The 25,910-nt window shown below is 46.3% G+C and overlaps 1 protein-coding gene across 1 annotated transcript in view; it reads right to left on the reverse strand.

The window, feature by feature from the left end:
• Positions 1 to 25,910, reverse strand: part of ARFGEF1 (ARF guanine nucleotide exchange factor 1) — a 1,029,389-nt gene that overhangs the window by 346,792 nt on the left and 656,687 nt on the right. Inside the window, exon 13 of the mRNA XM_086918014.1 lies at positions 22,185 to 22,293. Within this exon, the coding sequence (XP_086774140.1) occupies positions 22,185 to 22,293 (109 nt within the window). The remainder of the gene's footprint in view (positions 1 to 22,184; positions 22,294 to 25,910) is intronic.

Consider the following 25,910-nt stretch of genomic DNA (forward strand, 5'->3'; position numbering starts at 1 on the left):
AGTATCTAGAAGAGATGAGTGCCATAGGAAAAATACATTTGAGACGGTTTTCTAATATAAACTAGGTAAATGTAAAGTATTTGCCTTTCTAATAATATTTAACAGGCTCGCATCCCAGTTTAGCACAGATTGTCTAATGTTCCCTATAGGAATGACTTGACTAAAATCCAACATGACTTGTGGACGGAGGCTGTGCTTTTGCCCATTGTCCTGGCATGGAAGACATCAAGGGAACTACATTAATGTATGAACTTCTGAAATGGGAACACAGCTATATAAAGCTATATGGGTGGTAAGTTTCCCTCTGACAAAAATTGAAGATCTAATAACTAAAGTAGGTTGGGCCAAACAGTTTACCAAATTAGAAATTTCCTATGTTATTGCATCCCAACACAACAGTTTGGTTTTCAAGGAAGTAGAACAAGAGCATGAGAAAGCTATTGAGAATGTCTATCAGAGAATAAATGCATTAAGACAAGACAAAAGTGTCTTTAATGAAAAACAATTTCAATATTTGGGTCACGTGAAAGGATCAAACACAAACCAAGACTAGTAGAGTGCATCATAATGGCAACGAATGCCATGAAGCATGGAGCAGTTATTGTTATTTCTAGGAATATGTGAATACAAAACTCACCAAGGACTCTGCAGGTGTTTTCAAAGGGTTTAGAGATTACTGATAAACAACAGGGTTGTGTCTGAATGGACAGACCAGTGTCAATGTTGGGTTTGTAACAAGAACTGTTTTCCCCATGAAGTGAAGATACTCTGTGATCCAAAAAATGGTGTGCTTGATTCTAAGGAGTGGAAACATTGAGGATGTATTTGTGGGACACACCATATATCCTGAAAACAGATCGTCGCCCACTGGTGGATATTCTGACTGCAGGTAAAATAAAGAAAGCAACTGCTCATTAGCCAGTTAATTTACCAAATTACTAGAGTTTAACTTCAAGTTATAACACAACATATCAGGAGGAAGAAAACATCAGGGCGGACTGTTTATCAAGATTGCTGCTTGAGGGAAAAGAAAATGAGGCTGCTGACTGGAAAAATTTAACCAGTGAAAGTATTACTGCCAGTATGGAAAGCTCTGTGGCAACATGAAAGTGTGAAAGAGAGAATTGGAGAATGATAATATTTTGAGGAATGAATGAATGAAAGAGCATTTATAGAGCGCACAACTACTCTAAGAGTGTCCGGGCGCTGAAAAGACTCCATCAAACACTCTGCTGCTCCTAGGAATTGGAGAGCTGGAGAACTGGAAATGAATTACGGAAAAACCAGGTTTGAAGCATTTTCCTAAAATGGCAATGTCGGTTACTTTCCTAAGAGTCAGTGGGAGAGGGTTCCAGGTGAGGGCACCATGGAACCAGAAGGAACGGACGCTGGAAAGGGCGCTGCACATCCTGGGGACAGATGCGAAGTTCAGCATGGAGGACCTCAGGGTTCTTGGCGGCACATAGTGTGTGACTCTTTTTCTGAGATATTCTGCACCGTTTCCAAGCAGGGTCTTGAAGAATAGTACCAGAGCATGTCATCAATTTTGTTCTAGAGGGCTGGCCCAGGGAGAACAAACTGGTGGTGGAAATCTAGTCTTATTGGAAAATTTCAGATGAATTGTTTTTCAGAATGGTGTATCAGAATGCAGTGATAAACTTTCCATTATGTTTTAGGGAAAGGACCTTTGAGGTAACATAATGAGCATCTAGGTATGAACATTACCAAAAGGAAAGTTAGGAATAACTTTTGGTGGCGAGGTCTTGATGTTAAGCTTAAGTATCTAGTGAAGGGCTTGTAAGATGCAATTCCAGTGATAACATTCTAGTATTTGAGATTCCTGTGGAAAGACAAAATTGAAGTAAAGGAGGTTTCTGGGGTAATACTGGTCATCTGTCCAGGAAGAGTTTGGCAAAGGATCAGAGTCTGTCTTTCTGGCCTTTCAGGTGATACCTTAACAGATGTGATATTTTATTGTGTAAGTGAATCAATTGTCAAAATCGATGGAGGTTAAATGGGTGCCAGAAGCTCCACAAAGAATGGCATGGAGTTTTTTTTTACATGTTTTCACAAAAGAGGATGTTCCAGAAGAGATGGTCACTGAAAACAGAGTACAGATTATTTCATGTAAAATTAAGGAATTTCTTCCTAACTGTGGTGTGGCACATTAGAAAAACCGTGTAAGGCGGGAGGGACCAAGATGGCGACCACGTAAGAGGTCTATTACAGCACGGACAGACTGGTCGAGTTAAGGAAATGATTAGACCCCACTGAAGGAGAAAACGCTGAAACCAAACAAACCAGCGGCATTGGAAATCGCAGCAATCATACCAAAGAAATAAAAAGCTTTTGTTCAAAGGAGGAATTTTTAAAAAAGATTTACCTTGTTCAACATATGCTGGGGCGCCAGAGGAGTCACTTTTCACTTTGGGCGGCTGTGACTGGATCCGGGCGGAGATACCTGGAGCTCTCTGTTCGCAGGTACCTGCTACACCTGTGGGCTCAGCAGCGTGAAGACCAAGGAATGGCTCCAAAAACAGCAAATCCGGGGACAAAGGCAGCGGTGGCAGCCCGAAAGCAGCAAGCAGCGACGGCTTTTAGTGCGACTGACACAGGAGTAGCAGCAAAGGATAAAACGCTGGGCGATGTTCAGCGAAGACAACCGCCGACTCTGCCGAGGAAAGGCAGAGGCGGGGCTGCAAGTAAAATTTGGCCAGCTGGCCCAACGATAGCAGAGCTGCTGACTCGCAGCAATGGCCCCGCAAGCGGAGTCAAAGGTGGTCGAAGCAGAGATGTCTACGAAGGCGTCCCCTCTACAGAAAGCTGCTAGTAAGACGCTAACAATTGAGGTGAGCCCTGTTGAAGCCCAGAATCTTCCCCAAAATGGTGTAAATGATTCAATCGTTATAATTGAACCACTTTGTCAAAAGTCTGCCTTGGAACTCCTAGAAATGCCATTAGTGCAAAGCCCTGAAAGAGAAGGAAACCCAGACAATATGGGGGAGCAGGTTAAAGGTGCAGAAAATATGTGTGCACCATTGATTGTAACAGAAATGTTGGAAGACGCAGAAGGGCTCCAGGATGCTGTAGTGGAAGGGGGTGCCAGGACTAAGTCTATTGGATGTATTACCCAGTGAGCAAGATAAAGAGGGTTTGGACCCTGACAAGGCCCCTAGCGACTGCTTTTTTTCCGTCTCAGAAGGGGCTGAGTGGTCCGAAGATGACAGGAGTTTGTCTCTAGGGGATAGCAATCTTGACACAGATCCTGAGGATAGCGAGCCAGATCCCCCAGCGACCACTTTGAGATCCAATAGTCAGCCAGGGGCACACGGTCGAGGAGGAAAAGACTTAAAATGGGATTACTCTTCTACTACCCCACTCACCACCCCAACGACTGGCATACTTTCCACTGAAACTGTGGCACCCCCCCCCCCCCCTCCCCCATGCTGGAAATATTTCACCAGGCTATCCTTTCACATGGGGAGGAGACGCAACAGGATAGCTGAAAGGCCCAGGCTGCAATGAGAAAGATGCAGGGGGTCGTAAGAAAGCTATCCAAAGCTTGTGCTTTGTGTTTCGAACCTTGAGGAGAGGATTGTCGCAACAGAGTCAGAAGCGGCCGCTACATACGCCCAAGTAGAGTCTCAAAATGCACAAATTAAGGATATGCAGTGGAAACTGGAAGATTTTGAGAGCAGACAGAGGAAAAACAATCTTAGGGTACTGGGGATTCCGGAGGGGGCAGAAGGGTCTGACACCAGGGCCTATATCGGGGAATTTTTTAAGTCTGCGTTCTCGGAGTTGTCTGAATGGAATTGGTCAGCCGAAATACAAAGGGCTCATCGCAACCTGTTTAAGGATAGACCATCAAGAGGGGAGGATAAACCCCAGGCAGTCCTGATATTCCTGGGGAACTTTCTTCTGCGGCAGGCGATCGCAGAGAAAGCCAGACCGAGTCAAGAAGATCAAGTGGGGGGGGGGGTCTCTTTTTTTGTCCGACCGGACTATTGTCATGGAACGGTAGAACGACAGTGGAGGTTGAGACTTTTAATCAAAAAGCCGTGTAAGTCAAGGTTGAGCGAAATGCATTCAGTGTGTCTATAAAAACAAAGTTGATAATGGGAAAATTATTAGAGAACTACTTTGATCGCATGGTGCTGCCACACATGTGGGTGCATGAAAATTACACTTTGAAACAATTGAGGAAGAACGGTAAGTTCTGAACTGCATCCATTCTAAATGATAAAACTGGCATGGAAACCAGAGAGTGCTGGTTCTGTTTAGAAAGAAGGCAAAGAGATGAGGGGGCGAGGCCAGGAAAGAGACCAGGCACAACACGCCTCTGCTCTGCATGGGAGCCCCCCCATCTCCCCCTTTACCAGTTGAATCATTGGCAAAAATGCCCAGGAGGGGCCCTTGGGTGCCTGCAGCGTGGCAGCAGCTTTGAGGACCCACAGGACTTCTCCCAGTAAAAATCGAATTGCCTGGGTGGCAGTGGCGACCGCAGTGGCCATATTGAGGCCATGTTGCTGGATGGCCCGGCATCGCTCCCAGCGTGCAGGGTCACAGAGCGCTGAAGAAATGCTGATGGGAGCAGCATAGGTGCGCCACTAAGGCCATACTCTGGTCCGTAACTGTGATATCTTGGGGTTGCCGTGGGAGAGAACGGAGCAGTGCGGCAGCCCCTCTGGCCATCTTCCGACTTGAGGCCCTCCCACAGGCATGACCACGCGGCAGGGTGGCAGCAAAAGACTATCATGGGCGAGGGTGGGAGGCCTGCATATAAGGTAGACCAGTGGGGGGCTTGTGCCTGTGTCAAGCCATGAAGGCTGGAGGCCCACACTTATCAAGGTGCCTGTGTTGCCCTGGTCCCCTTGACCCTGAGGCCCGACGTGCCAAAGGCCTGGGCGGAGTCACAGCAGAGGGCTGTCATTCAATCAGAGCTTCAAGGCCACGTTACTCTGCACTGGCACCTCTTAGGTAAATGATCCAGGGACTCTCTCCCCCTGAGGACAGAAGGGGTCCCTCATGCCAGTCAGCACGCTATAGAGTGACCTGGGTGCTTCAGATGGACTTGCAGGGGGATCCCCACTCCTCCCAGCGCCTTGAATACCCAAGTGAGGAGTGATTGAGACTGTTACCAAGTCCCTGCATAGGGGAGGAGGTGGAACCCCCTTGGGATGATTAAGAACGACCTGGAACTCTCACCTAATTAGGTTGTGAGCCCTGCATCGTCCAGGAGCACCCAGGCCCCCTCAGCACCATTCAACAACCTAGGACCATTGGGAGTCTATTCCTCAAAAATAATACAACTTGATAGGCAGTGAGGTGTTCCAAAGGGAAAGTAAGACTCTGTTGAATCCTGTGTTATCAAGGTCCGGCTATCAGTTCGGGGCAAATCCCAGAGAACTAAATGTGAGCACAACCATCTTGCAACCACCATGACGTCTAACAGAGCAAAGACCGCTCGCCTCCTCCACCATTAAAGACATTCTTCAGACGGTGGATCCCCCAGTCCTCAAGGAGAAGACCCCTTGAAATTGCCCAAGGGCCTTGTGGGGGGCACCAATACTTGGGCCACAGCCACTAAAGAGTACATCCAGCTGCTGCTGGTCGAGGAAAATCATGTCGCTCCACTAGGACTTTACCAGGGCCATCTCTGACCTTGATCAATCTTTGCGCCAAACAGTTTCCCGCCTGAGCACTGTTGAATCTACTATAGCTGAGCACAGGAAGGACAATTCAGATCGAACAACAGGTATAGAGAAGTTAAAAAAGAGTCATCAACTGCTTCAAGACAAGCTCGAAGACCTAGAAAATTGCTGGAGGTGGAAAAATGTGCGCCTTGGGGCCATAGCCATGTCTGTCTCGCAATCTGATCACGAAGCACAAGTCCAGGCACTCTTTGCCCACCTCCTACACCTTCCAGATGGCAACCAAAGCTCCTACACTGCACCCACAGAGTGTTCTCGGCATTCTAGTAACAGGAGATCTTGTTTTTGGATACCCTCACCACAGTCCACTAATTTAATCTGAAAGAACAGCTGATGCAGGCAGCCAGACAACAAGAACTTATAAGTGTTTTGAGAAGACATCATTTCTATCAAGACATCTCCGCCCACAGGCTGGCCCGCCGCAAAGAATTTAAAGATGTCACACAAAAGGTCCGGACTCACAAGATCTCTTACATGAGGGGCTTCCCACTTCGACTCCACTTCAATTTCCAGGAAAAGAGAATCATTAGCCGCATGCCGAGGGAGGCTCGCAAAGCTCTGGGAATGCCCCCTCCTGACTCCAAGGTCACCCACGAATCAAGCAACCTGGCGGTGGTGGACCGAGGACGAGGCTGGCAATTTCAGTCAACACGATCGACAAAAAAGAAGGCGCACAAATAGGGACGCCAGGCCGGAAGAAAACGCAGACAGGCTTCTTCATATGATGACACTCCAGTTTGAGTTTCTTTCATTGCTCTGGAATCATGGCCACAAGGCTACCTATTGTCTCCAAGCATATTGGTGTTTGTTTCCAGGCGAGCTTTGCTTCACCCCAACTAACCATGACTGTAAGAGACTGGGGGGCATGACTTGTTGAGAGCTTGCCCCTCACCTCTTGGACTAATGCCACACAACTAGGTTTCCTATATTCCCCATCTGTTGGGGGTTACCTGCCAGCAGTGGTGGCTGGTGACATTTGAAAGTAGTGGGGTATAAAAGTTCAGGATGAGTGACCTGTTCCGAGCGAGGTTAGTGTGCAAAGCCTGACTGTTATAAGGGAGGGGTTTGGAGGGGGCACAGGGGGATCTCCCTCCAAGAAAAGTTTGAAAAAAGAGTAAGCAATTGGTGCATTTTCAAGCAAATTTGAGAAAGCAAGAAGGTTAATAAGGCAATTGTGGAAGTGTAGTTAATACATAAATAACGAGATTTCACATAATGGAAGGGATGGAGGGGGACATTTGAAATAGAAGAAAAATTGAGAGGGAACAAAAAGAGGTTTTGATTAAAATACGCTTTTTTTAATGCCCATTTAAGGAATGTAGTGAATATTTTTAGACAGCATGCAGTTTGAGGATGCAAGAATGTAGAAAGAAACAACATTATTTATTTGTGAAGAAATAGGTACTAGAATCAGGTAAACCATCTCTCTGTTGCTAGACTACAGACTACTGTCAGACCACCGATCCACCAGGTCAGTTATCAGCTCAAGTCTTGAAAGTGAAATATAATAGCTGGACGCATATATCGAGAAAATACATGGTAAATAATGTACACATTGAAAAAAAGATTCTGGAGTTCATCCTCAGGTTTGGCTCATAATATTATTTATACAGCAGAGTGGGATGCATTTAAATGCCTCTGGGTTGCACTAGCACCAAATGGAAGGTGAGGACAGCCTCCCAGTCAGTGGGAGTGTATTAACTGCATTCCAGTGACTGGAGGGCTGGAAATGCAAACACTGGTGTGAGTAAGAGGGTGGTAAAAGGGTTTCCTTTGCAAATTCAATGAACACTTTTGTTAGCAAATGTCTGCTGATTAAACTTCCTGAAGCTCTGCCCTTTTTAGGTCTCGCACCTTTTCTATTTCGCAGAAATAGAAAACAGGGGTGAGTCCTTATGTCGCTGATCCAGTTCTTTCCCCAAAGGCTCTCTTCAGGCAGCTGATTGGCTCTCAAGGAGGATTTCCAACAGTTCATGTGCAGCCCAATCATGTGACCTGCTCTCATGCACGAGCCTTCAAAGCCTCAGCCATTTGCTTCCCAACCAGCGCTGCAGGCTTATTCACGGCCGCAGGCCATGACTTCAAAGGGTTCCGCTGCCCCGCCCCCTGCTTCACGGCCATCTGTTCCCCAGCACCTCCTCTCTCTCTCCCCTAATTATTCACTGCTGGCCGGCCGCAACATCTAGTTTAAAGGCCTTCTTCTCCTCAGCACTCCGAATCAAAGTGCGAGCCTGCTCCCTTCAGTTACATCAGTGTGGAAATATACTTGATGCGACTTCAAGTCCCCAAGTTAAAAAGTAACCTCGGATTAGGCGAAAAACGGATTCTAGATACAGACGGAATGTGAAACAAGTACATGCTTCTTTATAATCCTACACCAGTGTCACTCTAAACGGAATCTGGTCAGAGGTCTCCGATCGATTTTCATCCATAACATGTACGTTTTTCCTTGTTTGAAGCTCATCTTTCTGAAATATTTGATATGCGTTAAGCAAACGAAGCAACAGGCCAGGGTGCAAATCCCATATATTGCGATCCTGTGGCGAGTGGACGGGAAGAAATCCCCCTCCCCCCACTGCCTGTGCGAAAGATTCATTCCTCATGAATAAGGCGCGCATTGCACTCCCCTGAAACCAGTGACCAGGATCAGTGCCTCTCTCGAAGACGCTCAACAATCACAGAAGCATCACGGACACCACTCTTGGCGGGTTGGTTGATCCGAGAGAGGTGGCAATCTTTGTAACGCTGACAGATCTATCATCCTCCCAGCACCCTCCCCGCCCCTGCACTCCCACTCCCCCATTCTCTCCAGAAGCCTCTGACCCCTTCTGTGGACTCCGTCCTGCGAGGGTCAGAGGTCGGTGTCCTTTCAAGCCCGGCACGTGTCGCTGCTCGGGCTCCCTCCCCTCTGGTCCCTCTGCCCTTCTCTCTCATGCGGTGGATGCACAGTGACACCTCATGGCCGCTGTCAGTATCGTCCACACTGGACGGATCTGCAGCTGTGCGGCAGGCAGCACAAGGCGGGGAGACATACATTGGAGCGCACGCCGGACGCTGTGTTTGATATTTGTAAGATCACAATGACAAACATACACGCAGAGACAGGCCCGTAGGCAGATCAACAGCATGCGCTGGGAGTAGGCACCAGACCGCACCATCCACGAATAAAATGCTGCAGCTAAGTACACATTACACCTACAAACATAAGAGGACGCAATACTTCCACTGAAACTGACAACACTTACTCATTAGCGTACAAAGTTACTGATGTGCATGTACCTAAGGCAGAAGGATCAAAAAGCTACTTAAAGCGAGATATATCTAAAACGAAGAGGCAGGGTTGAAAAACAACAGACACAGCTATTCAGATACAAATCTAGCTATGCAGATCGATCACATCTACAGATAAACTGAGTCAAACAAAGCAACACACACACACCCAGATACATAATACAGATACACCCCCCTCACTCAAACACCCATATATAGGCACAGACGGAGACACACAGCAACATATTGGAAATGTATAAACAGAAAACCACAAATGAAAATACACAAACACAGATCCTTACATATACAGTCAAGCATTCCAGATGGCTAAAGGCAGGGGAAAATACTTATGTCCACAGGACAAAGACTTACAAATACAGACGCACAAAACATAAGTAGGTAAAACCTGTGATTCTGGGCAACTCACTTAATCTCCCTGTGCCCAAAAAATGAATGAATGTGTCCTTGTGCAGTGTAGCTGGTGCTCTCCAGTACCCTCGGGTCGAGTTCGCGCTAGATAAAAGTGCACTAAATAAATACATATTTACAACCCACGTAGGAACAGAGATGAGTATGCATTTACAAACAGTGCTCAGGCACTCAGGCATACACACAATTACTCATACAAAATACACGTACAAAAGACGTTTACAGAAATCCATACAGGTAGGTTGGCACATTAATCCAGCCATGTACGTATAATACATTCACACACAACACACCGACATCTAAACAACAGATATATTGACCCCCACACACAAATATGCAGGCAGAGAGGTATTCTAAGCTTTGTTAATATACTTACAAATGCATTGGTATTCAGGAATAAGCCACTAGAACGGGACAGACCGCTACAAACACTCTAACATTTGAGACAGTTTATTAAACCAGCACCGTGTAATCTTAGGGGCACATTATCATTTACAATGCCAATAGCTCAAAACTCCAGCAAATGCGATTTGTTTGTTGTAGCTCATCAGATATAGTCTAATAATTGCTCACAGAGTCAAAATGATCCTTTGGTTAAAACTATATTTGCAATGTCATTTCTTTATCTATTTTCAAAACTAACACATAAATAAAACCTTTACCATTTACCATGCAAATAGCTCTAACTTTTGCAAATGCGAGACCTATTGCATTGCAAATGCTTGTTGTACATGCTATGGGAAGTAGGGGTGGAACTGCAGATTGAAGGGGACCCTTTAGGTGAGGCCAAGCATTTGTCTACCTTAATCACACTTCAGTGCAGAGCCATCACACCTTTTTGTGCCTCTTTTGTGGGTGCTCCAGGCTGGAAACAGTCCTGCTGTGAAGGGCATCACTACACAAAGGCTAAAGACATTTGAAATATAAACGTATTGAAGGGTACCTTTCCTTAACAGGAAAGGTAGCAGCCCATGTCCTCGTTTTTATGCGGATATGAGCAATTTTAAAGTGCTGTTCTCTGTTAAAGAAAAGGGGAGTCAGGTCCTGGGACGTACGGTCGGCTGGACCACAAGATATACTTAGAAAAAACTAAATGCCAACTGCACACTTGCTCTGGGTCCTCTATTTTGAGGAAAAAACCAAGTGAAACTCCTGGGTTTATTTGGGTATATTGCTATTACCCTCTTCTGTTTATTATTTTCAATTTTTTGCTATTTCAAGAGTCACGCTATGGACTCCGGTCCGCAAGAACAATTTTATTCTTGACTTAATTTCTTTCACTCTGCACCTATAGGTAAATAGGGACATAGTGACCTTTCCTATTTTAACCTGGCAGAATAACGGAGGGCACATATCTACTTAAAGTACCTTTAGAGATCTCTATTTACCTATAGGTGCAGAGTGAAAGAAATTCAGTCAAGAATAAAATTGTACTTGCGGACCGGCGACCGCTGGAAAACAGGTAAAATTAGTGACATTAGCACTGGACAGATGGAAGCTTAAAACCTATAGACAAAGAAGCTAAAACAAGTTTTGTTTTATACACCTCTAGATAAATCTATAAAGACAGAGCCCTGATGAGAATCCGTTGAGTGAACACACCGGATTTGAAACGCGTTGGCGCAAAAGAGAGTAGACATCAGTTTGCTAATAGGCTAAAGAATTAATTTATGGTCTATTTCTTTGAAAAGAATAGTTGATTTCATTAACTTGTTGTCTATTAATTCTTGATTTCAATCATTAATTGTCTATTCAAACTCAGAGTCCATAGCGTGACTCTTGTCTTTGCAAGAAAATGAATGCTTGTTTTTTGTGTATATATCAAAACGAATAACTGTGTATATACAATTTGGTGTATTTATGTTATGAAAATGTTTTGTGTTGTAAATAACTGTTTTTATGTGTAAACAAAGCAATACGAATAGTGTCCTTTTTATATATGAAATAGCAAAAAATTGAAAATAATAAACAGAAGGGGGTAATAGCAATATACCCAAATAAACCCAGGAGTTTCACTTGGTTTTTTCCTCAAAATAGAGGACCCAGAGCAAGTGTGCAGTTGGCATTTAGTTTTTTCTAAGTTCTCTGTTAAAAGCATGCACCTTTAATTCCAGCCACATCCACGTTGTGTTTATCGAAGATAAGGGAAGCTCAGAGGACCTTTATCATATTTTCCGGTTGGGGGGAGGTAGGTGGTTGGGCATCATTTGGCATTATGCCACTGCCACAACTCTCTGCTGCGTTAAAGTATAATATTTCTCATGCTCTAGCCCGCTGCCCTTCTTCTTGCATCCATTCACATAGAACTACATAGCGTCTCACAGATTTCTACAACCTGTAGCCGCTAGCGTCTCCCTCCCACATCGCTTGACCCTCCCTGCCTCTCCTTTACGCACAGCTATATCCTGGGTCTTCTGATGTGTCTCTTACAATTACCCTGTGTATGTGTGCACAGCAGACACCCCTTTCCTATGCCCCCGGTACTGCTATCCCTATACACTGTCTGCTGACCCTCACAAGCTTTACTTTCGGGTGTAACCTGTGCGTACCTCGGTCTGCCCGCAGTCCTGTAGGGGGGCCATGAAATAGTTAACCAACCACAAACAGCTGAACTATTATTTCAAAGATTATTTTATAACATATTTTTTCTTACGAAAGTCTGGAAGCTGTTTATTTAGGCAGTGTGCACTTAATAAAAGAAAACTGTACCAAATATAATTTCATTTGCCCTTTCACCACTCCCTTCACCACCTGCACAGCAAGGATGTCCTTCACGCCCATCACTTGGCCTTCACCCTTGTTGTTTTATAAAATGTGCACAGAGTTAAGTAAAACCCAATTCTTGCTTCAATAGGTTGTCACATGTAAGAGGATCAGTCCTTTCCGCCCTCCCGAGGATGCCAGGATCCCTTTTGCGGGTGTCCAGGCTTGAATGTGAAACACTATCCTTAATACCCCGGCTTACTGCCCAATCAGTGTATTATGTGTGTGCTCCCCAGTTCTCGCAGGTGTGCATACAAAGATGGTTCTTCTGAGTTGCTCTGGTGACCCTAGAACCAGCAGCGAATTGACTCAGCTGCACGGCCTTCAAGGAATCTACACTGTGTGTCGGAAAACAGTTCGAACCGAACTTCAAATGCACGCACTTACGACAAAGTTTTACACAGAAAAGGGGTCGCAACAGCAGAACACTGGAGAAGATTCCACCTCGACAACCAGACTCTAACATAACATTAAATGTGCATCGGTAGCGCACATGTTTACCCTGGAGAGAACCTCCGGGCGCTACTGGCAGACAAATGATGCTTATTGATACCTAAATCAATGTTACTGATTTCATTTTTATTATATATTTGCAGTTTTCATATAGTGAGAACCTGTCTCCAGGGCATAAGAGCGCTTACATAAGCAGCAGATTACATTGCACAAGGTCTGTTTTTTTAGGCAGTAGGAGATTAAGTAATTTGCCCAGAATCACAGAACGTGCAGACTCAAACCTGGTTCCCCAGTTCCAATGTCGGCAGCTCATGCTCTTAGGCCCCATCTGGCCCATCTCCTCAGAAGGATGAAAGTTTAAGAAGACACAGAGAGAACATGAGGTTCAACACAGATCCCTGCCATGGATGCACTAGTCAAGGGGGCCGCCAGGTCCAGCTTTAAATTGACTGACCCGTAGAGAGCGGATTCTTTATCTTCAACGTTCTTAGCGCCCTGAGGTACCGGAAAGGAGATACGCAGCCCTCTATAAACTCTCAAATAGTTGAGACTGTTCAGCTGCTGATCGAAGTTGATCCTCAGGGGCACAGATCAACTTCGACTTCAAATAACCAAGTTTAACCAGTTGCCCTACTCCAAACACCCCTTTTCCGCAGCAGCCTCTCAGCTGGGCTGGGCTTCTCTGGTCCCTCCCTACATTCTCTTTAATACCTTCCTACGCCCTCCCTATTCACCCTTAAATGCTTTTCTGGTCTCTCCCTACATCCTCTTTAATACCTTCCTGCATCCTGCGATTGATTGCTCTGTGAGATGTGGAAGGGAAGTGTTATGCTAGCATATGAGTTCAAGAGTTACTGGGCTGGGTGGAAGAAAAAAAGTTGATCCCACATATCAAATTGGCTCCCAAAAGAGCTGCAATATCGAAGATAATCTTATCTGCATCCCCCATTTGCATGAAGACACATTAGCAGGGAAAAGAGGTCCCTGTACCTAGGATATGATTATTTTCAAACCACGTTTGATAGTGTATTGCGCCCAAGGTTCTGGGAAAAACTAAAGAACTACAGCATCCCTCAAACTTTATTAAAAACAACCATCACCCTCTACTCGGACGCCTGGGTGAAAATAAGGATGGCTCTTGTTGGGCCATACGAGTAAAATTGAAACAAATAAAGGATTGAAATAAGGGTGGATTTTGGCACCTTTGTTGTTCAACTGTACTTGGCGGATCTCCCAGAGTATCTAGCGTGTGAGAGGACTTTCACCCCAAATTTGCAGGAGTCAAAATTCAATCACTACAGTATGCAGATGACACGGTACTGTTAGACCAAACAGCACATATAAATACCATGGAGTCTGGCTTGATCATAGGAGACGCTTAACCGAACTCATGGGCCCCAGTAAAAATAAAGAAAATCCTCAACACTCATTTACAAAACCCTGGGAAATGAACAAGATAGCGTTCTGTGACCCAACCCTTCACAATCGTATAAAAGAAATGATCGAACACCACTTCACTGAAAATGACACCCACGATGTGTCCTCAGCGACCCAGTGGATTGCAGCACAAGCAGTTATCAGGGGATCTCCTATCACTCACGGCAGCATTTAAAAGGGCAGCCAAGCTTGGCAAACAGGAACTCAAAACCCAGATGCAGCACGAAGAGTTTAGACATAAAGCAGGAAGCTCACATAAAACCCTGAGAGATCTTTGACGCATCAGGGGTGAATTAAAGCATTTATTAATAAAGGAGGCAGCCCAGAAACTCCTCCATGTTGACTAAACATACTGTGGGTGCGGAGATAAGGCGACTGGCTTTTGGCCCATAAAATACGCATACACTCTACACGCAGCCACATTAAGGAAATTCAGGATGGGGAGGATTGGGGCTACACTGAGACAGCTGACATTACCTCGATTTCTCATGATTATTATTCGGCTCTCTATCGAGCCAAAACCATGACGAACAACACCAAGTTGATTACCTCAGAGACTATACCTCCTGATAGGGAGGAGGAGCTGGACTTGTTAGAAGACGCCATCATCGCGGACGAAGTTAGGGTAGCAATTCTCAATCTCCCCACACACAAGGCCCCTGGCCCGGATGGGTTTCCAGACATTTTTATAAAGCCTCTGCTTCCCCGCTAGCCGAACCTATTGGCAAAGGAATTACATTTTTTCTTAACGTCAGGAATGGTTAACAACATGATGTTAGATTCTCACCTCATGTTACTCTACAAGCCTCATAAATCTCAGACATGTTGCTCTTCTTACCGCCCAATTGCGTTTTTGAACTGTGACGTGAAAGTCCAGCCTCGTAGCACGGCTTCACCACATTTGGTCGACTTTTATAGCACCACAGCAACCAGGATTTATCTGCAATAGACAGGCCAATGACAATATCTTGCTAGGCATCGCACTCATGGAAGCAGCTGAGCGAAGCCATCAACCAATTGCTCTCCTCTCACTGGACGCCGAGAAGGCGTTCAACAGGATGGATTGGGCATACCCGTCGAAGGTCTTGGCTAAAATTCATATAGGCTCCAAGATGAAAACCTACATACAAAGTAATTTTAAGAAGCCTGCTGCCAAGCTAAAGATTAATGCTTCCTATCGCCCACTATAACCCTCACAAGAGGGACCTGTCACGGGTGTCCCCTGTGACTCTTGATTTTCGCTTTATCTATGGAGTCCTTAGATGTGAAGATTCAGATCAACCATGCCATTTGTGGTATGCAACTCTGCAGCAGAGAGCATAAACTAGCCCGCTGTGCGCATGACATAATATGCTTCATCACTGATCCACAGTCATCCATCTCCGGGTTGATAAGGGAAATTGACCTATTTGCACTGCATCCGGTTTCAAGATTACTTTTTCTAAATCCTAGTGTATGGGAGTGGCAGATCCACAGGATAGCTTTCGGCAGCCCATTCAGAGGGAGGGTTTCCAATGGGTGACATTAGCGAGGACATACCTTGGGGCCCAACTCCCATCACACACAAAGGCCCTATTCAACAGCAATATCCCTCCTTTGCTTACCACCCTCTTCAAAGACCTATATACACTAGAGAATTCCTGGCTGGGCTGGCTCAACTGCTTTAAAATTAACGTCATGCCCTGTCTGCTTTACGTCCTTCAGACCCTCCACCTTACTATACTCAAATTCACACAAAGACAGATGCACAATAAAATGCTCAGTTTTGTCTGGGAAGGCACGTCACCATGAATGGCCCGGGTGACTTTATACCAACCTACAGCAGAAGGTGAGCTGGTGTCCCAGATGTTTCTACCTACATTCTGGTAGCGCAGCTTCGACTCTCTTTGTATTGGAACCATGATCCTGACAATAAACCCACATTTACTGTCAAGTACATGTCAGGTCGAAAGGACCTGTTCCATGACCCCCCCTGGATGGCCTTTTATGGCTCCCGATGTCAACAGGTGCTCAAGAACCCCCACCTCTCCCACTGACATCCACACTTCTAGCCTACTGGCGAGAAGTCGAAGGAGACGGCAATTGCCATCATATTTTTCCCCTTACTCCTCTAGTTCCTCATCCGAATTTCGTGCCAGGTGTGATTCACCATGGTTCCTTTAGTTGGGATCGCGGGCGATCCACCAAGTTGTGAGACTTCTATGACGAAGGAGACCTGAGAATCAATGAGAAACTGATGAAGAAATTCAGCTTGACTAGGTGGGATACATATAAGGTAGGGTAAGCATTACACTAGGCCGTGCGACCCTCTGTTTGTCTTGGGATGCAAAGGGAAGAGACACCAGTACACCGGAGCAGAACTCACTATCGAAACCCGGCGACAAGACACTAGACACAAAAGGGTCGCACGGCCTAGTGTAATGCTTACCCTACCTTATATGTATCCCACCTAGTCAAGCTGAATTTCTTCATCAGTTTCTCATTGATTCTCAGGTCTCCTTCGTCATAGAAGTCTCACAACTTGGTGGATCGCCCGCGATCCCAACTAAAGGAACCATGGTGAATCACACCTGGCACGAAATTCGGATGAGGAACTAGAGGAGTAAGGGGAAAAATATGATGCCAATTGCCGTCTCCTTCGACTTCTCGCCAGTAGGCTAGAAGTGTGGATGTCAGTGGGAGAGGTGGGGGTTCTTGAGCACCTGTTGACATCGGGAGCCATAAAAGGCCATCCAGGGGGGGTCATGGAACAGGTCCTTTCGACCTGACATGTACCTGACAGTAAACGTGGGTTTATTGTCAGGATCATGGTTCCAATACAAAGAGAGTCGAAGCTGCGCTACCAGAATGTAGGTAGAAACATCTGGGACACCAGCTCACCTTCTGCTGTAGGTTGGTATAAAGTCACCCGGGCCATTCATGGTGACGTGCCTTCCCAGACAAAACTGAGCATTTTATTGTGCATCTGTCTTTGTGTGAATTTGAGTATAGTAAGGTGGAGGGTCTGAAGGACGTAAAGCAGACAGGGCATGACGTTAATTTTAAAGCAGTTGAGCCAGCCCAGCCAGGAATTCTCTAGTGTATATAGGTCTTTGAAGAGGGTGGTAAGCAAAGGAGGGATATTGCTGTTGAATAGGGCCTTTGTGTGTGATGGGAGTTGGGCCCCAAGGTATGTCCTCGCTAATGTCACCCATTGGAAACCCTCCCTCTGAATGGGCTGCCGAAAGCTATCCTGTGGATCTGCCACTCCCATACACTAGGATTTAGAAAAAGTAATCTTGAAACCGGATGCAGTGCAAATAGGTCAATTTCCCTTATCAACCCGGAGATGGATGACTGTGGATCAGTGATGAAGCATATTATGTCATGCGCACAGCGGGCTAGTTTATGCTCTCTGCTGCAGAGTTGCATACCACAAATGGCATGGTTGATCTGAATCTTCACATCTAAGGACTCCATAGATAAAGCGAAAATCAAGAGTCACAGGGGACACCGGTGACAGGTCCCTCTTGTGAGGGTTATAGTGGGCGATAGGAAGCATTAATCTTTAGCTTGGCAGCAGGCTTCTTAAAATTACTTTGTATGTAGGTTTTCATCTTGGAGCCTATATGAATTTTAGCCAAGACCTTCGACGGGTATGCCCAATCCATCCTGTTGAACGCCTTCTCGGCGTCCAGTGAGAGGAGAGCAATTGGTTGATGGCTTCGCTCAGCTGCTTCCATGAGTGCGATGCCTAGCAAGATATTGTCATTGGCCTGTCTATTGCAGATAAATCCTGGTTGCTGTGGTGCTATAAAAGTCGACCAAATGTGGTGAAGCCGTGCTACGAGGCTGGACTTTCACGTCACAGTTCAAAAACGCAATTGGGCGGTAAGAAGAGCAACATGTCTGAGATTTATGAGGCTTGTAGAGTAACATGAGGTGAGAATCTAACATCATGTTGTTAACCATTCCTGACGTTAAGAAAAAATGTAATTCCTTTGCCAATAGGTTCGGCTAGCGGGGAAGCAGAGGCTTTATAAAAATGTCTGGAAACCCATCCGGGCCAGGGGCCTTGTGTGTGGGGAGATTGAGAATTGCTACCCTAACTTCGTCCGCGATGATGGCGTCTTCTAACAAGTCCAGCTCCTCCTCCCTATCAGGAGGTATAGTCTCTGAGGTAATCAACTTGGTGTTGTTCGTCATGGTTTTGGCTCGATAGAGAGCCGAATAATAATCATGAGAAATCGAGGTAATGTCAGCTGTCTCAGTGTAGCCCCAATCCTCCCCATCCTGAATTTCCTTAATGTGGCTGCGTGTAGAGTGTATGCGTATTTTATGGGCCAAAAGCCAGTCGCCTTATCTCCGCACCCACAGTATGTTTAGTCAACATGGAGGAGTTTCTGGGCTGCCTCCTTTATTAATAAATGCTTTAATTCACCCCTGATGCGTCAAAGATCTCTCAGGGTTTTATGTGAGCTTCCTGCTTTATGTCTAAACTCTTCGTGCTGCATCTGGGTTTTGAGTTCCTGTTTGCCAAGCTTGGCTGCCCTTTTAAATGCTGCCGTGAGTGATAGGAGATCCCCTGATAACTGCTTGTGCTGCAATCCACTGGGTCGCTGAGGACACATCGTGGGTGTCATTTTCAGTGAAGTGGTGTTCGATCATTTCTTTTATACGATTGTGAAGGGTTGGGTCACAGAACGCTATCTTGTTCATTTCCCAGGGTTTTGTAAATGAGTGTTGAGGATTTTCTTTATTTTTACTGGGGCCCATGAGTTCGGTTAAGCGTCTCCTATGATCAAGCCAGACTCCATGGTATTTATATGTGCTGTTTGGTCTAACAGTACCGTGTCATCTGCATACTGTAGTGATTGAATTTTGACTCCTGCAAATTTGGGGTGAAAGTCCTCTCACACGCTAGATACTCTGGGAGATCCGCCAAGTACAGTTGAACAACAAAGGTGCCAAAATCCACCCTTATTTCAATCCTTTATTTGTTTCAATTTTACTCGTATGGCCCAACAAGAGCCATCCTTATTTTCACCCAGGCGTCCGAGTAGAGGGTGATGGTTGTTTTTAATAAAGTTTGAGGGATGCTGTAGTTCTTTAGTTTTTCCCAGAACCTTGGGCGCAATACACTATCAAACGTGGTTTGAAAATAATCATATCCTAGGTACAGGGACCTCTTTTCCCTGCTAATGTGTCTTCATGCAAATGGGGGATGCAGATAAGATTATCTTCGATATTGCAGCTCTTTTGGGAGCCAATTTGATATGTGGGATCAACTTTTTTTCTTCCACCCAGCCCAGTAACTCTTGAACTCATATGCTAGCATAACACTTCCCTTCCACATCTCACAGAGCAATCAATCGCAGGATGCAGGAAGGTATTAAAGAGGATGTAGGGAGAGACCAGAAAAGCATTTAAGGGTGAATAGGGAGGGCGTAGGAAGGTATTAAAGAGAATGTAGGGAGGGACCAGAGAAGCCCAGACCTGTTGAAAGGGCTGTAGAAGTAGGGCACATTCTTACACACATGTAGGCATGCCGGAGCTTGCAAACATTCTGGGACGAGGTCCTCCTTACGGTGGACACGATTACTAACATTACCCTACACCGTGACCCACTGGTAGTCCACTTTGGCGATCCTGGCATTGATAGAGTCTTTCCTACGTTGACCCCACAGGATTGTATTTTCCCACCTACTTCTAGCAGCACGGCTGCGTATAGCATAAATGTGGAAGTAGCCCCAATCACCTACACTAAACCTATGGTGGGGGGAAAAAGTGTGGAATCTTTATGCCATGGAAAAGCTCACAGCTATCGTCAGAGACAAGGGAGCTACATTCTACACAACATGGCGTCATTTTACCACATACATACGACAACAACATAGAACAGGGGGATTACAACTCACAATGTCCAAAACGCTGCGGGCCTCAGACATATGGGTGCTGTCCCCCTCAGAATCGGAGAGTAACCCATGACTCAAATATCTACTGAGCCTAACCTTATCACGGTGCATCACTACTCCATTGTAGGGTACTACTCACTAGCAGTGCTTAATTTGTAAAAAATGAAGTGTCGGGGCTGAAAATGCTGCCAAGGAGGCTACAGCCCACATCTACCTCTGGTGTGCCCAACTTTCAACACCCGCACTGCCTCAATGTCTGTCCTGTAACCATGCTCTGCTGTCTGTCCCCTAAGACATGTGTTTTACTTCTTTACCTACACCGACAGATGAGTGCAAAGATAAAATGTACACCAAATGAAAATGATTTTTGTGAACATATTAATTAGTGTGGTCTGACTGGGTTTGTTGCAGGTCAGGAGGCTGCTTGAGCACAGCAAGTCATGTTACTGCTAGTACTGCCTGTAATTAGTTTGGTCCAGTTATGACAACGGCATAGGCATCCACTGCTCAGCTTGCTGTGACCCTGCTTGCCACAGCACAAGCACTGTCCCCAGCCGCAATGCCTGTGAGATGTGAGTATGGCTGTTGCACCTACTGGGCTCAAGCACACTCAGCAATTAGCATGCTTGGAGGCTGCGCACGGAAACTGCAGGTGAGTCCATAGCGCACAAAAGTTGCGGTGGGCCAAAGCCCCATCAAGCCCGTTGAGGATAGTAGTAATGCAGGCCCCCACTACAATTATCCAATGGGAGGCTTAGGCTCAGGTAGTGGCAGGGTGCAGCAGACTCGGGGAATAGAATGCAAGCCATTCGTTAATGATGACTTCTTGGATTCATGACAGGTGTGACGACATCATCACTAAATTGATGATACACAATCATGCCTGCCTGAACAGATGTATGCCTGCCTATGAAAACATACCAGCCTGTCACCATGCAAGGTATGTGGTTCTTTTTATTTTAAATTGGGCAATTAATATTGAGACCACCACCTGCAGGACCAGAAATTGTAGCCGCATAGCTGTGAAAGAAGTGCTGGTGCTGAGCACCTGCAAGCACCTTCTCAAATTAACCACTGCTCACTAGCATTGTTGAATTCCATATCTTCTTTTCAAAACACAAACAAATTGTGAGGGATGGGGACATGGGGGGCTATCATGGATTCAGGAACAATTGTGGACATTCCCAGCTCAACCATCTTGTACAATTCTGGGACGTGATGTGTGCCAAATCCTTCTGATTCTCGTATTCACGGACATTTATAATGACTATGAAATGTGTGTCATGTTTCTGCCAACCACAATGCTAAATAAAGTTGTTAAAAAAAGAGGCAAGAGAAGTTCGACTGCAAGAGGTATGCTGATAAGTTATGCTGATAAGTTACATATGAGAGTAGGTGACTTGGTGAGAAAAAATAGAAAGGGCCTGTCCATGTTTCAGGAATCAACTGAGGTTAGAGAAATCAGCGATAATTATGAAACAGCATATGTGCAGAATCCCTGAGAACGATGGATGCACGATGAAAGTGGAGATGGATGACGTTGTGGAGGAAATTGTGGCCAAAGGCTATATGGAGTCATTGGAGAAAGGGGGATATCGTCATGGGTGATGGAGCACAACATCAATGCATGAGGTGCAGTGCACTTTGCAGGAAATTACCTGCTGGTTTTATAGACTGATGTGCCTTCTTTGTTATCTGTTTGCAACTGGTGAGCAGCACCTTAAGGTTATGGAACTTTGTTTCTCATCGAATAATGCTATTCTTTATTATCTTATTTTAATTATACACCAGTTTTAGGTGGCATTCTTTGCTGTTACTTGTATAATTTATCTTTCATTTTACAGGGAGATAAGTGGTGTCCTCGTGAACTGCATTGTATATCAGAACCTTAGAGTGCACGCCAGGTGTGGATTCCGTTCATTAGGCAGTTTATTCTGAGCCTCTGTCGACTGCTTACCTGCTTTCTGGTGCTGAGTAAATGCTGTTATGAACCGGTGACGACTCTCCTTCTTATTAGACACACCCCACATATCCCTCTCCTAATGAAGAGCGGTGTAGAAAGCAGTGCCTGAATCCGATTTGGGGGCAAATGTAAAGTTATAATGAATGTAATGGTATACTTAACCGTCTTTGAGGGCATAAACTCTATTTTAGATTCTACTAGGTCTCACACAACATATGAAAACAGACAGAACAATTACTAGAAAAAATGTAACTTTCTTACCAAGAGTTGTCTGGGAGTTGGGGTTTACATACTGATCTTTACTCCATTCAACCATACACTTTAAGATCGATACTAAGCACTCTAATCCTTTCTTCCTGAGGCTCAACTCCTAAAATGGAAGACACAACAAAGATGAACATCTTCTTGGAAATATCCTCTTGTCAAGATAAGATTCACGTCAATGCTTTCCTCCGGGCTAGTTGGACAACTTATAGAAAACTTCATTCACAGCTGCACAGACAGTTCTTCAATTATATTTATGTTATCCTATGCTATGCACCTTTGTATGGTGCTTACCAGCAATGGTTTTCCTCTACTGCTTTATGAATATTGGCATCCCTTACAATCGTTGAGCAGCGTCACAAGTGATCAGTACTGTATTTTGTTGTGTTCAATATTGTTTAGAAGCAAGTCCTATTGGATGGCAGCTGGCTATGGGAGGATAGACTAGTGTACTGATTAGTCATTGATTACATTTAGAAATCTACTTTCAGACTAATACGCCTCACACATTAATACATAATGGTGCTTGATCTCTTATTAGAGAAGTTTCTCAAATGTTTAAAGCAAATGCAAAGGCTTGCACATAGAGTTAACAGCATAAAATCTATTTTTACTTAATACATCAGAATTGATTAACTTAAGTACAAAGGAGAAGTCAATTGTTCCCAACAAATAGGCAATATAAAAAATATTTTGGTAAAATAAATATGACATGCTATTATCTTTAAAAGTGGAAACTTCCTTCCTGCAAGCAAGAGCCATGTACCACTGAGTTGGAGGAGACCTGGGTAGTAATCTCTGTTCGTGGAAGCAGGAAAAATAATTCTATGTCAGGACCGGAGGCTTCAGATTATGCTTTTCTCTCTCCGCTGTGTATTCAAAAGTCACTGCATAGCAGCCAGAAAAGCAATAAACATGAAAAAGATATCACATAATACCCAACATCGGGTAAATAAGATCAACAGAAAAAATCAGAACATATTCAGGGAACTCCATATCCAATCAGTCCATGTACATAGTCCTTCTTCAGTGTCCATAATCCTTAAGGTAGTCCGTTCATCTTGTGGTCTCCTCCTCTTTATTTGCTGCTTCGCAGACAGTTAAGTGCTTTTTCCTATGCTCTCCCTCGTTATTGCAATGTGGGGGTGTTTTGGGTTTTAGGCACTTTATATATTTGTAGTTGGGCTTAGGGGCTTTTGATTAATATATTTGTGCACTTTTATCTTTCAGAGCCCCGGTAATTCGTCTCGGGGACGTTTCGCCCCTGACGCGACTGTCCCAGAGAGTTGCGGTGTTACCTCCTCGCCGCTAGAAGGAGGCGTCGGGCCTCTCCCCTCCTTGGTGTGGTTCCCCGTCAGAAGGGAGCCCCGCCGAGGAGGAGAGCCACGCCAGGGCCTTACTCTGCCGCCTCACCTTGACGCCCTGTTGGGTTGTATTGCCCCAATTTGGTCTACACCCTTAAAAGGTCTGTACTTAGCGGATTACCGCGTTTGCGCCTTCGGGCTGTAATTTTTTCAGCACGTCGGGCAGTTAGCCCGCTTGCCAGCGTTTACTCTTAGTTAGCGCGCAGGGAGGTGGCAATGACCCGGTCTCTGCTGAGAGGGTTAGCGCGCTGGGTGGAGTGCTGCCACTAGACGCCCTGGTTTACCAGTGACAAAAGCCTTTGCTAACCTCTGGTTGGCCCATACCCCTGGTCCCTAGTGCCAGTTGAAACTTTCCGCCTTTTCCGCGATATAGCAAATAGGCAGTATGGCGGGAGGGTATTACGTTGAGGAGGAGGAAACCCACCAGCTTTGGGGGATGATGAATTTTATGATGCAGTGGATCAGTCTATCTACAGGTGCGTGCAGGAGATTGTGGGGCCCATGGAGGATCGCCTCTCGGCCCGGATTGTGGAGGAGTGCGCGAAACTGGCTCCCGCACCGGGGGGTGCCCCTGCGGTTTCCCAGTCCCCCGGGGAGGGTCACCCGCCAGCAGCCAAAAAGGCCTGTAGGGACGGTGGCTGGGGGGTGAGCCGGGTGTGGATAAGGACGCCTTCGAACGCCTTAGGGATGCGTTTCTGGCTAAGGCAACCGACCCTACCCCGGCTTCGCTCCCGACCCGGGCCCTTCGGTGCATACGGGGACAGCCCCTTCCTCTCCGGGAGGGCTCTCCACTGCGGACACCGACGACGAGGAGGACTCAGTGCGGTCTTGGCGCCCGTCCGGTACTCCGACTGAGTTGCCTCAGGACGCCTCAGGTATGCTGGACCCGGACAATATCATCCACCCGAGGTCGGCTGCCTAGACGCCGGGCGACAAGGTCGCGAGGTTCGTGGCGGGCGCCTCCGCAAGCCTCTGGAGAAGGAGGCACATAGTTGCCTGAGAGGAGAATGTCCGCGTCCGACACTCGAGGGGAAGGTGGCCATGACTCCCGAACTTGACGGGAAGATGGCCACCTTTATGGCCAAGTTTGTGAAGGACCCCCGCAAGGGCATTGACTGCTCCTGACGGTCATGCCAGGATAAACTTTTGGATACCATAGGCCCCCTGACAAAGATCCTGGATATGGCGGAGGAGGCCAAGGCGTCGGGCTCTACAATTGCCCCCAACGTGTTGTCTAATTGGGCGCAGAGGGCGATCATCTTCTTAGGCAACGCCAACTGCGCGCTCTCTACTGAACGCCGGCGCTCGCTCCTCATCAAACTTGATCACAAGTTAGGGGATCTGGCCTCTTCGGAGGCGGGAGCGGTGGCGCAAGGCGGCCTGTTTGGCGACCCGTTTATAAAAGAACTGGGGAAGTTCGTTTCCACCTTTTCCTCTCTGGAGAAAACCCAGTCCACCATCAAAAGGGTGTTCCAACAGCGTTTTTCCAGGGGGGCCGGTCTTGGTAGGGGCCTCACGACCGGCCGTGGCGGACAGAACCAACCCAATAGAGGACAAGGCTCCGGCAGAGGCCAGTACAACTCCTCGGCCAACTATACCAACTTCTACCCCACCAAGAACCAACGTTTTCGTGGCAGAGGTGGCTTCAGGAACGACGCTGGAAACAGTAGTTCCCACGGTGAGTGTAATCCAGCCGGATCAGGTTCTCATAGGGGGGCGGTTGGCTTGTTTCCCAGAGGCCTGGCGGGCTATCACGGGGGACGCATGGGTCCTTCAGACTGTGCGAGGTTTCCGTATAAAATTTTACAATCAGCCCTTCCAGGTGAAAGCCTCCCCATCCAATTGTTTTCTCGCAAGAAGATGGGCGGTTGATCGACAAGGAGGTCTCAGAGCTGTTACGCAAAGGGGCCATTTGCCGATCAACGAGACACCCCTCAGGTTTCATCAGCAATGTATTCCTAGTGGAAAAAACGGACGTGGCAAGAGACCCGTTATCAACCTTCGGGAATTCAACGGCTGGTTGGTATACAACCACTTCATGATGGAGGGTATCCACCTCCTGAGAGATGTGCTCTTGCCCAACGACTGGATGGTCCGGCTGGACCTCAAAGACGCTTATCTGGTGGTGCCCATACACCCGCCTCACCGTTGATTCTTACAGTTTTTCTGGCGGGACCAAATTTTCGAATTCACGGCCCTTCCGTTTGGACTTTCCTCTGCCCCTTGGTGTTTCACCAAGCTGCAACGCCCGGCAGTGGAAGTCCTTCGGAGTCAGGGAATCCGGATGATCGTCTACCTGGACGACATTCTGCTTATGGCCCAGTGTCCCAACAAGCTAGTGCTTCAACTCAACCAGACG

The sequence above is a fragment of the Lissotriton vulgaris genome, chromosome 4_1 (assembly GCF_964263255.1).
Source record: "Lissotriton vulgaris chromosome 4_1, aLisVul1.2, whole genome shotgun sequence".
NCBI lineage: Eukaryota > Metazoa > Chordata > Amphibia > Caudata > Salamandridae > Lissotriton > Lissotriton vulgaris.